This window comes from Meriones unguiculatus, chromosome 4, assembly GCF_030254825.1.
Source record: "Meriones unguiculatus strain TT.TT164.6M chromosome 4, Bangor_MerUng_6.1, whole genome shotgun sequence".
Lineage (NCBI taxonomy): Eukaryota > Metazoa > Chordata > Mammalia > Rodentia > Muridae > Meriones > Meriones unguiculatus.
In genome coordinates this window covers 100,570,278-100,583,752 of record NC_083352.1, presented here as the reverse complement: position 1 = coordinate 100,583,752, position 13,475 = coordinate 100,570,278, and the positions used below count along the sequence as shown (strand labels likewise).

The 13,475-nt window shown below is 43.1% G+C and overlaps 1 protein-coding gene across 1 annotated transcript in view; it reads left to right on the top strand.

Annotated features, from left to right (window-relative positions):
- The first annotated feature begins 10 nt into the window (after window positions 1-10).
- Window positions 11-13,475, top strand: part of Pole (DNA polymerase epsilon, catalytic subunit) — a 49,554-nt gene continuing 36,089 nt past the window's right edge. The window contains exons 1-15 of the mRNA XM_021644938.2: window positions 11-126; window positions 3,724-3,865; window positions 4,657-4,737; window positions 5,523-5,567; window positions 5,702-5,794; window positions 6,067-6,221; window positions 8,277-8,418; window positions 8,931-9,011; window positions 9,521-9,628; window positions 9,920-10,030; window positions 10,265-10,350; window positions 10,573-10,692; window positions 12,452-12,584; window positions 12,818-12,931; window positions 13,194-13,406. Of these exons, the coding sequence (XP_021500613.1) occupies window positions 65-126; window positions 3,724-3,865; window positions 4,657-4,737; window positions 5,523-5,567; window positions 5,702-5,794; window positions 6,067-6,221; window positions 8,277-8,418; window positions 8,931-9,011; window positions 9,521-9,628; window positions 9,920-10,030; window positions 10,265-10,350; window positions 10,573-10,692; window positions 12,452-12,584; window positions 12,818-12,931; window positions 13,194-13,406 (1,686 nt within the window). The 5' untranslated portion in view covers window positions 11-64. The remainder of the gene's footprint in view (window positions 127-3,723; window positions 3,866-4,656; window positions 4,738-5,522; window positions 5,568-5,701; window positions 5,795-6,066; window positions 6,222-8,276; window positions 8,419-8,930; window positions 9,012-9,520; window positions 9,629-9,919; window positions 10,031-10,264; window positions 10,351-10,572; window positions 10,693-12,451; window positions 12,585-12,817; window positions 12,932-13,193; window positions 13,407-13,475) is intronic.

The following is a 13,475-nucleotide window of genomic DNA, read 5'->3' as shown; positions in this document are numbered from 1 at the left end:
CGAGAGTAGGTGAGAGCGCGCCAAATTCTCTCCAGAGCCTGAGGAAACTTGGGAACGGGGCGCGATGGTCCTCAGGAACAGTGGACGGAGGCAAGCCGAGCCGGGCGCGGATGGCGAAGGCAGCCGGTGAGAGCCGATGTCCTGCTGAGAAGGCGCCGGCGGTAGCTGCGACCGGAGCAAGCTTGGGCGGGAGGAGTAGAGCGGCAGGCCCGGCGCGCGGTGCGGTGGATGGGGCGGGCTTCCATCTTCACCTTGTGTATTTCTGAAGTTGTATCAAGATGCTAACTCACTCCGTACCCCAGCCTGCTTCTCTAGACACATTTATGCCTGTTGTGTGACTTTACTAGGGGAGAATGTCTATTCTCATCAAACAAGAAGGGAACCGGCGAACCTAAGAAAGATTTCTGTCTAGTCCAGCTTGGCGAAGTAAATCAGTTTATTGGGCTTAAAGAAGCATCGTGGGCACTTGCACCGCCAAAAGCCCCAATTCTTAGGCATCAGCAAGGGATATTGGAGTACAGTGACAAAAGAGGCTGATGTGTATATTCATATATTGAGATTAATAACTGCCTACTGGCAGAAACAGTTGGATGTGTTGTAAGAGAAATACATCAGAGTGCGAGCACTAACTGAGCGGAAGCCCTTTCAGAGCTGAGTAGTGACAGTGTTTCCCTTTCATATGTGAAGCCCTGGGTTTGCTGTACAACACCTGCATAGCAGTTCTTCAGTGACAGGTTCCTGAGAGAGTGATGACCAAGGGACGAGAAGATAGAGAAGAAAGTGCAGGATCAGGAGATCTCATACAGGCTGATGGCTCATGCAAGCAGGTTTATTAAGAAGTACAACATCTTTTAAAATTTTTATTTTATGTGCATAAGTATTTGCTTGTAGGTAAGACTCTGTATCACCCGTGTGCCTGGTGCCCATGGAGGCCAAAAGGAAAAAAAAAAAAGGCATCAGATCTCCTGGAACTTTAATTACAGATGATTTTGAGCTACTGTGTAAGTGCTGAGGATCAAACCTGGGTCCACTGAAAGACCAATGGTCTTAACCACTGAGCCTTCTATCCTATTCAGCCTTCTATCCTATTCTGCCTTCTATCCTATTCTGTCATTTCTTCAAGCTGTAAAAGGAACTTTTATTTGCCTTTTTCAGTTGGTGTCTGGGAGGCTTACTGCCTCCTGTTAACCTAGGCCTAGTCCTAGAAGCTTCTAGCCTCTGTACAATCAACCCTTGGCCTAGAACATTTTCAGCCTCTGAGACTTACTTATTTTTTTAAATTTTTTATTTAACTTTTATTAATTACACTTTATTCATTTTGTATCCCCCCATAAGCCCCTCCCTCGTCCCGTCCCGGTCCCACCCTCCCCCAAGACTTATTTATTTTAATTTATTTTTATTTTATGTGCATTAGTGTGAATGTGTCAGATCCCTTGGAATTGGGATTACAGACATTTGTGAGCTGCCATGTGGGTGCTAGGAATTGAACCGGGTCCGTTGGAAGAGCAGACCATGCTCTTAGCCACTGAGCCATCTCTCCAGTCCTGAGAATGTGTGTGTGTGTGTGTGTGTGTGTGTGTGTGTAATTTATTTTATTTTATGTGCATCAGCGTGAAGATGTCAGATCCCTTGGAGATAGTTGTGAGCTGCCATGTGGGTGCTGGGACTTGAACCCCGGTCCTTTGGAAGAGCAGACAGTGCTCTTAACCACTGAGCCTTCTCTCCAGCCCAAAACTTACTTCTTAGTAAGATCACCCTTTGTTGTTCTTTCTGATTCTGGGATGGCTAGTTCAACTTAGCTTTTCTGGCTCAAACTCCTCTCCCAGCGTGGCCTCAAACTAACTCCAACAATCTTTTCTAATCTCCTGGCTCCTTCTCATTCTCTGGCTTGTTCCATCTTCACCTGTGTTCTTTCTCGGCAACCTGTCTCTCTACTCTGTCTTAGTAAAAGTGCCTCTTCTCTCTCTCTCTCTCATTATCCCCTAAGCAGCTTCCCTTTCCTCTCTCTTCTCTTGAGTTGGGTGTATCCTATTCTGTCAAGTCTTTCTATGATTCTGCCACTGTTTCTGCCACTCAATTAGACATCACTTTCAAACATGGGTGCTTCCTTCTAAAACTAACTTTATCTTCATTTTTTGGGATTAAAGGCATGTGCCACCACAGTGGGACCTAAGCTTTTCTTGACCTGAAACTTGCTCTATGCCAGGCTGGCTTTGAACTCAGATTTGCTTGCCTGTCTCCTAGATCATACAGAACCTCACATATGACAAACACATACTCTACCACTAAGCCATATAACCAACCGAGCACATGCCCTTATTCATTCAACTTTGCCATGTATTTGATGTATCCCTAGAGCAGGTGGAAAGCTGTCGTTGCAATAAATGAACAAATAATAATAATAGCTTTTAGAAACTTTATTAATCTTTGAGAATTTGGTTCTATTTGAACACCCACCCTACTCTTCTCCTCAATTCTTGCCAGATATACCCCTCTGCAGCTTGGCGATCTCATTGTTTTTTTGTTTGTTTGTTTTGTTTTGTTTTGTTTTGAGATCTCATTCTTTTAAAATAACCTGTATTCCTAGATGTGGGGACAAGTAATAGCTTTTAGCTTATACTTGTGCTACATGCCCTGTATGCCCACTTAATCGGTGCATCAGTCCTGTGAGGTAAGCATGTCTCCTTGAGGCTGTCAGTAGTGGTAAAGAGAATGAGCTCTGGACGTAACTGTGTCCTTTTTCATTGAATGAGGAAGTGGATGGTCCTCATGATGGGTGCTGTCATGAAAATGAACTGAGAATGCATGCTCAGAGTGCTTTGACACTGAGGTAGTATGTAAGCAGTTGTCTTTGTTTTTAGGTTTCTGTACTATGGCTGAGTAAAAAGTAAGGTACACAGCTTAGAGGAGCCCATACTACGAGGAGATAGGGGTCTGAGTAAACAGTTTTCTAGTTTACTTTACAAACTCACTCACTGGAGTGACTTGGGGAGGGTTCTGTGCTTCAAAACTAGTAATACCTCAAAAGTAACACTTCATTCAGCCCTGGTTTTGAAAAAGATCTGGGTGCAGACTAAAGCTATTTTTCTCTGGCAAAGTCAGTTTGTGTTTTTAATTAGAGGTAAATCCAAGCAACATGTGGTAGTGCACACCTGTAATTCCAGTACTTTGGAGGCAAGGGCAAGAAGATCAAGGCCAGTCTGAGACTATCAGAAAGAAGCAAGGAGAGCCAGGGGTGGTGGTTCACACCTGTAAACCCACTACTTGGGAAGTGAGTTTTTATTTCCCTGGCATAAAGCTCAGCAGCGCAACTTTGGGCTTTTTGCAGTTTTAGTAACCCAAGAAGCAGTAGCATCCTGACATTACTGGTGTTTTTGTTAGTGTTCCGGTGATAAAATCAATAGTTTGGGGTGGGAGGTTGCCTTTGCTGTGTTTTTCCTAGAAATGCTATTTCTTTTTCATTCAGCCTTCTGTCAGTCTTGATGTTTTTTCAGGAATGCACATGCCATGCCATATCAGAAACACATAGACACCAAGTGTGGCGGCACACACCATTAATCCCAGCATTTGGGAAACAGGCAGATGGATTGCTGTGCTTTGGAGGCCAGCCTAGTCTACATAGTGAGACCCTGTCTCAAAAACAAAACTAAATGAAAGAACAAAAACACATAGATGAAAGTTAAGGTTCTGAGTGGTAAAACCTGATTGTCTTCTTTTACTTAGGGATGATGGTCCCTCTTCCTCAGTCTCAGCACTCAAGCGTCTGGAACGGAGCCAGTGGACAGATAAGATGGATTTACGGTTTGGTTTTGAGAGGCTGAAAGAGCCTGGAGAAAGGACTGGCTGGCTCATCAACATGCACCCAGTATGTACCTGAATACTGCTCAGCCTTTGCTTCTAAGGGATGACTGCACCTCTCCCTGTAAACATCAACCTTTGTCTAATGGATGCGTGATAGGGAGAAGGAAGCCATTGTCTGAAAAATCTGGTTATTGGAGGTGCTTCACCTCTCCTGATTAACATGGAGGTCACAAATGGCCACCATGGGAAGACCAAGATAAATCTGTCAGCTCTCAGCAGAATGCTTTCAAGAATCATTGAAGAAAATGCAGAAAAATCCCCACTGGGGAACTGTGTATAATGCAGTTCTTTTGGTTTGTTTTGGTTTGGTTTTTCGAGACAGGGTTTCTCTGTACTGTGGCTCTTGGACTCACTTTGTATACCAGGTTGGCCTTGAACTCACAGAGATCCGCCTGCTTCCCAAGTGCTGGGATTACAGGTGTAGCCCACCAAGCCTAGCTAAACTTTTAATTTGTTTTGTAATGTACATTGGTGTTCTACGGGCATGTATGTCTATGTGAGAGTGTCAGGTCACCTAGAATTGGAATTATAGACAGTCGTGAACTACCATGTGGGTGTTGGGAATTGAACGCAGGTCATTTAGAAGAGCAGCCAGTGCTCGTAACACTGAGTCATCTCTCTAGCCCTGTAAAGCAGTTCTTAGGAAGGAGGCTGGTGGTGTTTGTATAGGGGCAAAATAAAGGGCTAGGTATAAGGATTTTGTCTTTACAGTACTCAGTTCTAAAAGATTAGCTTGGAAAGAGCGGTTAGGCTAGGCAGAGGATAATATGCTCATATCCAGTGGTTTTTCTACAGACTGAAATTTTAGATGAAGACAAACGTTTAGTCAGTGCAGTGGATTACTACTTCATTCAAGAGGACGGAAGCAGATTTAAGGTAAGCCTCTGGCCCCAAAAAACAAAACCTACCCATGACGAGTAAGTTGTCTAAAGTAAGGGTGTTCATTCATTGCATCAAGGAGGAAATGAGGGGCTGTAGTGTGCAGTTGTAACTCATCAAGAACATGCCCCTGTGAATTTCATCGGTCACATTTAAGATAGCCTGAGGGAAGGTAGTTTAAGAGGTTGAACAGTATTGTTTCTTGGGTTCTTGCCCCTGAGAGATAGGCAGATCCAAATTTCATGTATGCAGTATCTTTGTTTTGTTTTTCAGGGCAGGGTTTCTTTGTGTAGCCTTGGCTGTCCTTGAACTCACTCTGTAGAACAGGCTACCCTCAAACTCACAGAAAACCGTCTGCCTGCCTCTTCTTCCTTAGTTCTGGGGTTAAAGGCATGCCCACTCTGACACCCCGGCCACCCAGCTCATGTATCTTTAAAGAGCTGTCAAAGGGGCTAGAGAGATGACCTAGTATTTAAGAGCACAGATTCAATTCCCAGCACTTACAAGGCTGTCTATAACAACTGTCTGTAACTCCAGTTCCAGGGAATCCAATAATACCTTCTTCTGTTGTCTGTGGACATCAGGCAGGTACTTGGTATAGAGACATACATGCACACAAAACACCCATACACATAAAATGAAAATAAATAAATGTTAGAATAAAACTATCACGTCCAAGATACCTTGTATCCAGGTTGCTCACAGGTTGCCACTCTGAAATATTTTTTTCCCTTTCTCTCCCTTTTTTCTTTCTTGTCATAAACTTTTGGTGATTTTTATAGGTGGCCTTGCCCTATAAGCCATATTTCTACATTGCAGCCAGAAAGGTATGTCTGTGCTTGGTAGGAACTGGTCGAATGATCTGTTCCTTGTTTTACCAGGTGGGTTTCAAAACTCTAGGGGGTAAATACAAAGATAGATCTTACTAATGGAAAACACATTAATTCTGATCCTTATCTAGGGTTGTGATCGAGAAGTTTCATCATTTCTATCCAAGAAGTTTCAGGGTAAAATTGCGAAGTTAGAAAATGTTCCCAAAGAAGATCTGGACTTGGTAAGTATCCCCAGACCTTCCAGGAGTAGATGAGGCTGATGTCCATATTGTCTGTAGCAGACATTATTGGATAAGGCAGAAAGTTGGGTCATTTAATGGGTAGTCGGACAGCCTGAAGATGAGGGATGATAGTTACTCCCAAAGCTATCTTTAAGGAACTCTAGTGGTATTGCGCATGCAAAAGTAAGGTAGGTGCTTTGACTTGTGTTTACCTAACAGTCTTTTCCCTCCTGTTTCTCATTAACTCATCAGCTTGTCCTTTTACTTTATAGCCAAATCACTTGGTAGGCTTGAAGCGGAGTTACATCAAGCTGTCCTTCCACACTGTGGAGGACCTTGTCAAAGTGAGAAAGGAGATCTCCCCTGCTGTGAAGAAGAACAGAGAGCAAGACCATGCCAGTGATGAGTATACAGCAATGCTCTCCAGGTAACTTTCCTTCTCCTGAGCCAGTCACGTCAGAATAGCAAGCTCATTGGAGGCAGGAGCTCTTCAGAGAGACTCCCTTAATGTTTGACTATGTGTAAACATTTTAGATATTCTTCCTGTTAAATAAATACTGGCTTCCTAACGTTGTATTCTCATTTTTGCTATAGTTCCTCTTACATAGAAGATAGGTTTAATCTGTTTGTTAATTTGTTTGTTTTGAGACAGGGTTTCTCTATGTAGTCTTGGCTGTCCTGGACTTACTTTGTAGACAAGGCTGGCCTCAAACTCGCAGAGATCTGCCTGCTTCTCTCTCCCAGAGTGCTGGGACTAGGCGTGCACCACTGCGCCTGGCTCAGTTTACAAATATTATCAAGTGTTTTGTTTTATAGATGCCGTCTCCAGAGAATCTGGAGTGAATAGAGAAATTTAAGTTCAGAACACCAAGTACTATTATTAAATGTTTAGGTATATTTATAATAGGAAATCGAGGTAAGACCAAAACAGGTCATAGGTAATTAAGTTTATATAATTTCAAAAACACTGATTATAACCTTTTGATAAAGAATCAATTTTAGAGCCAGGTGTAGTAGCACATGACTTTAATCCCACCACTCAAGAGACAGAGGCAGATGAATCTCAGAATTTGAAGCCAGCAGGGCTATGTAGAGAGACCCTGTTTCAAAAGTTAGAGATCACTGGTTTTTAATCTTCAGAACCCACATCAAGCTAATGTGTATGTAATCCCAATGTATCTATGGTGAGATCAGAGACAGAAACATGAAAACTCCTAGAAGCTCACAAGCCAGCTAGCTTGGTGTATACAGCAACAAAACAACAAAAATAAACCTTATCTCAAGAAGCAAGACAAGGACCAACACCGAATGTTGGCCTCTTGTTTTCCACATGTGCACTTTAGCATACATATACACCCAAAGTAAAAAGAAGAAAAGTCAAAATAAGACCCACTCCCCTCAGAAAATCAGTTTGAGGCTTTGGACATTTCTGTCTATCCCCCAACTCTAATCATCTCTATTTTAGGGCATATTTTAAGATGTAGTTAGTAACTGAGTCTATAGGGACCTTTGAGCTGTCTTTGATGACTGCCATTTTCTCTTTCTCTCTTTTTAATTTAGATTATTTTATTTTCTAGGTATGAATGTTTTGCCTGCATGTATGTACGTATGTATGCATGTCAGGCCTCACAAAAGGAGTTGCATCTCCAGAACTGTAGTTACAGATGGTTGTGAGCTGCCGTGTGTGTGCTGGGAATCAAACTCAGGTTTCATACAAGAGCAACAAGTGCTCTAAACTGCTGAGCTGTCTCCCAGCCCCCATTTTTTTCTCTTAAGAAGCCATTTAATTTTAAACTTAGAGTGATGGAATATATTTTAACTTAAAGTAAGTATGTATGTGTTTTACTTAGGATTGAACCAAGAGCCTTGTGCATACCACTGAGCTTTTTCCTCTGTCCCTTCTTTCCTTTAGTTGGTTGGTTGGTTGGTTGGAGTCAAAGTCTCACACTATAACTTAGTTTGACTTGGGACTCACTATGTAAACCAGGCTGGCCTTATATTAAAAGTTATCTGGGAGGGGAGGAGGTAGGGGCTTATCGGGGGATACAAAGTGAATAAAGTGTAATTAAAAAAAAAAAAGAAAAGAAAGAAAAAAAAGCTATCCTGCCTTAGCTTCCCAGTTGTTAGGCTACTGAGTGGCTATTCCGGTGAAATACTATCTTTCTACTTGAATATAAGACTTTTGTAGAAATAGTTGACATTAGCTGGTCACTTCACTAAACGTTAAGCTTTGTGCTGTATGATATCTCATTAACACTTCACTTCTATAGGATAATCTAGTTACTATCATCCTCATTTTCTTAATAAAGAAAGGGATGTTCTGCAAACACAGGCTACATTTGTTAACACTGCAGCTGTCCACAGTCTCTTTGGTGCCAACTCTGATTTCTCCAGCCTTGCATGGAGCAACCTGCTGGTAGGCACTCCCCCAGTACCGAGTGGATCATAATTGAGTTAGTGGCTTTCTGTGCTTGCTTACCAGTATTCTTCAAGGAGGCAATGTAATTACTGACGAGGAAGAAAGCTCTAAGAAAATAGCTGACCAACTGGACAACATAGTGGACATGCGGGAGTATGATGTCCCTTACCACATCCGTCTCTCCATTGACCTCAAAATCCATGTGGTAAGGGGAAGTGGCTGTTGCTTGAGTTAAGTTCCTAAGAGCCAGGAGATGCTATGGATAAATCTGCACAGAAATTGATTTTTCTGAAGCCAGCAAGATGTCTTGGTGGGCAAAGGCTGTGAAGTCTAATTACCTGAGTTTGATCCCAGGACCCACATGATAGAAGGAGAGAACCAACTCTTGCAAGTTATTCACTGAATTCACAGTACCTAGACACACACTAAGTAAATATGATATAATATAAAGCTTGTGTTAAAGAAATAGACATTTCTGGGGGGTGGAAAGATGGCTCAGTGGTTAAGAGCACCACCTGCTCTTTCAAAGGACCCGGGTTTAATTCCCAGCACCCATGTGGCAGCTCTAAACTGACTGTAAGGCCAGTTCCAAGGGATCTGACACCTTCACACTAATGCACATAAAATAAAAGTTAAATAGATTTTAAAAACTAAAAAAAAAAAAGAAAAGAAATAGACATTTCTGGATAGAGAACTCTATGCTTTGTTATTCTTCAGGCTCATTGGTACAATGTTAGATTTCGAGGAAATGCTTTTCCCGTGGAAATTGCCCGACGAGATGATCTTGTTGAACGACCTGTAAGTTTTTACATTTCCTAAGTCTGAAACTAATTAGGGAGTAGATTTCTTTTTCATCAGTCTTTAACCTAAAAGCATATTGTTTTTACTTGGGTGTTAAGCACAAACATCAGTATTTGAACTAGACCAGATTTGATGAGAGTTAGATTTGTAAGTAAAAGTATTAGTTCATGTTTCACTTTTAATCCTTAGGAAAATCTTTGTCTTTGGTTTTCTAGTTTCCAAGGTGAAATGTTAGCTCCAACACAGTCATTTGTTAGTGCTGTCCTAAAGTTCAAGGGAGACAGACATGTTAAGGAGCTTTGGGACTGAAATGGTGTGCCAGTAGCTTTATTGCTTATGTATTTTCATTTTCATACCCTCAAAAAAACCTCACTATGGGGTTTTGTTATTATTTTGGGATATGTATGGTTATTTTGTTTATAGTGCTGGTAATTGAACCCATGCTGAATCTGGGTGTCCAAAGGATGTATCCAGACCTGAATTCATGATATATTTTGTCTTTCTAGGACCCTGTGGTTTTGGCATTTGACATTGAGACAACCAAACTGCCTCTCAAATTTCCTGATGCTGAGACAGACCAGATTATGATGATTTCCTATATGATTGATGGCCAGGTGAACAGAATCTCTTTTGGGGAAACTTAAAATGCTTTTGTGGAGTTCTGTTACTTTTTTTGAGGCAGGGTCTCACTATGTGGCTCAGCTTGGCATCATACTCTTGGTGGTCCTCCTGCCTCAGACTTCAGAGTTCTGGAATTACAGGCAGGTAGTACTATGCCCAGATCACCTTTATGTTGTTATGGAGCTCTTTGAACTTAGTTTCTTGAGAAGCTTGTGGGTGGGCTGAAGTCTCTGTCTCAGCTTTTCTGTGGCTGACTTGCAGTGTCTGCTCATGAACTTTACCAGGGCTACCTCATCACTAACAGGGAGATTGTTTCAGAAGATATTGAAGATTTTGAGTTCACCCCTAAGCCAGAATATGAAGGTCCCTTTTGTGTCTTCAATGAACCTGATGAGGTAAAGAAACTTTCTATAGAAACTGCCTGGTGTTTGTTATAAGATTTGAAAAGGCAAACTTGGGCTCACGTGCTTGTTACTCAGTGAGCTTCCTCTTCCATGGCCAGGCTAGAGTCGGTCCTGGGCATTGGGCTGACATGAGACTGCTGCTTCTGAGTGCTTGGAGAAGTACTTGCAAGTTGCAGAAAGCAGAGAGAAAAGGTCACACTGACTTCTGTGGTTTGTTGAACTCAGGTCCATCTGATCCAGAGATGGTTTGAGCATATCCAGGAGACCAAACCTACCATTATGGTCACCTACAATGGGGATTTTTTTGACTGGTGAGTCCAACTTCTTGTTGTGGATAACTGTTAGGAAGGGGTGGGAGAGGAGCAGCTCTGCCTGGTGGTATCAGTGTTTTTCTCATTTTCACAGAGAAGTGCATGTGATCACTGTCCACTTCACTCCAGTGTCTCCTGAGAACAGTCTGCCTATGTTCAAGAAGGATCAAAGGAAGAATTACAGACCTGTTTACCCCCATTGCTTGTCTCTTTTGTTATTAGGCCATTTGTGGAGGCTAGGGCAGCAATTCATGGCCTGAGCATGTACCAGGAGATAGGCTTCCAGAAGGATAGCCAGGGGGAATATAAGGCGCCACAATGCATTCACATGGACTGCCTCAGGTATGTATATACCACATAGTAGGCAGCTCGACACTGTGACCCATCAGTGATATATGAGGGTTTCTTGTACAGACCATTGACATATCTATTGTGAGAGGTGATTTGCCTCCAAGAAACAGCTTTGGGTCACAAGGATTTGTTGTCTGCTTATTTCTAGTCTTCCATTTAGTCAACAAGAATGGAAATAGCCTGCAGGGTAGACAAGCCAGGCTAAAAAGAAACAGGTAGAACAAGATTCTGATACTTACATAGATGAGGTCAGAGTGAAGGACCAGGCTGGTCCCACAGGTTATATAGAGTCGAAATGAGCTCAGTATGCTCATGCTGACTAAAAGCAAGTAGGTATCAGAGGTACTGAAGTGGTGTTTGTAGCATAGATTCATGTAGGCAGGAAGACATGTGAATACACAAATGGAAAGAGCAAGCTGAAGAGGATGGCATCTAAACTAGGCAAAGAGATGAGTTCCATCAGCCACCATAATTTAAAGTCTGCTGTCTGCTTTACTGATATTTCAGCCTTTGGGTTAGAGGGGGGCCGAGAGGTTAGGACTGCTTCATATAGTAGCAGGTGGCAGCTTGACCAAAGGCAGTGGGTGAAGAAAGACCTACACTCAAGTTTGCTAATGTGGGCTGGGCCTTTAGGGATTGTGGGGTGCTTAGGTCTCTGTGCTTAGTTGACTTGAGATGGTAAAGAGTCATTTTAAGGTAAGAGGATTCTGTTGCAGTCAGGCTGGTGTAGAAGCCTTTGTGCACATGGAGGAGACCAAGATTAGATGGTGTCACCTACAGCCATAGGCTTGGTTGAGACTTGCATTATAAATCAGGAGCTCATTCTAAGTCTTAATAGGTGGTGAACTATAAAGGTTAGAAGTGTAATGAGAGGCAAAGGCTTGAAAATCTGCAAGGGAAGGGGCTATGGAGAATTTGTTGAGAGAGTATCCAGCTGCTAGTACAGAGGTCGTGGGAGACAGAGACTAGATATGGCCACTGGACAGTGTAGTCCTGGGGAAGGGATTGGTCACAGGCTAGATGGACTTTGGAAGCAGAAGTAGGAAGGGGAGATAGGTTCTATGTTGAGGGGTCCCTGTGGGGATGTTGTCTTCATGTGTAGAGGCCAGAGGTCAGTGTCAGGTGTCTTTCTCCATTGCTTTCTACTTTATATTTTGAGATACAGGGCCTATCAGTGAACTTGGAACTTGCGCCTTTTCCTAGACTGGCTCATCACTGAGGATCCAGGATCCTCAGGATGACTCCAGGATCCACTTGTCTCCCCTCCTTTGGCAGTGGAGTTACAGACTCAAACCAACAAGCCTAGCTTTTACATGGGTGCTGCAGTTCTTAACACTTGTATGGCGGGGCACTTTACACACTAGCCATCTTCTGAGCCTTAGAAGGTGTCTTCTACAGAGGAAGAAGCTCTCTTTTGAGAGAGCTCATACTGAAAAGACAATGTAACAGGAAAGAGCCAGGTAGTTTATGAAATAATGTTTGAAAGGCCTAAGGGATTTTTACTGTATTGCCTTTTCATTTCTCCACAATAAGAGGCAGAGTTCTTTGCTAAAAGTGGAGGGTGAGGAAAGGGGTACAAAGGATTCCCTGATATTTACATGTACTTTGCCAGTGCATCTGAGATTCAAGTGGGGGTTTTATGAGGAATCTTGGTTCCTTGAATGTCTCCAAACCCTACATTTTTATGTGTTGTGTCTGGTTTTGTCATCCTTTCTGTAACCATCATCTCTTGAATTTGTCCTCTTGCCAGGTGGGTGAAGAGGGACAGCTACCTTCCTGTGGGCAGTCATAATCTCAAGGCAGCTGCCAAGGCCAAACTTGGCTATGACCCTGTAGAGCTGGACCCTGAGGACATGTGCCGTATGGCCACTGAGCAGCCCCAGGCACGTAAGCCCATTTGCTCTTCTATCTGAAGTCATAGATACTGTGACCTGGAGAGGCTAGGTTACCTGGGATGTGGGTGCTAGCTTTTCCTATGTGGCACATTCCAGCTCAGCCTTCCCTCTCCCTGAACTTTACATACTGTGTTTCATGAATTTTGTTTTGTTTGGGGGGGGGGAGCGTTTTTTGTTTGGACCCTTCGTTTTTAATGGTCTTGCTCTCATTTTCTCCCCAGACTTTGGCTACTTACTCAGTGTCAGATGCTGTTGCCACTTACTACCTGTACATGAAGTACGTCCATCCTTTCATTTTTGCCCTGTGTACTATTATTCCTATGGAACCTGATGAGGTTAGTGGCACTGATGAGGTGGGATGGTCCTGGAAACTGATAGTGAACTCTTGTGTGTGGCTTCATGTGGCTTTACTGAATCTTTCTGTAGTCTGGGGCCTCAGGAAGCAGGGGCTTCTGATACTGGCTACAAATTTTTCCTTTCACATGGCAGTCAAAATTAGATGCCTTTCTGGTGGTCGTGGACTCTGCTTAGGAGTCAGGACTTTTGACAGAGATTTGGGGTAGGCATGTACAACTAGATGCTGCATCTTCCCCGCAGGTGCTGCGGAAGGGCTCTGGAACATTGTGTGAAGCCTTGCTGATGGTGCAAGCTTTCCATGCCAACATTATCTTCCCCAATAAGCAAGAGCAGGAGTTCAACAAGCTGACAGATGATGGCCACGTGCTGGATGCTGAGACCTACGTGGGGGGTCATGTGGAAGCACTAGAGTCTGGTGTCTTCCGAAGTGATATCCCCTGCCGGTTTAGGATGGTATGCCTCCTTCCTAAGTCTTCTGGGGTTCTGCTTTTTTCCACTCTTGTCCTATTGTGAAACCCAAAA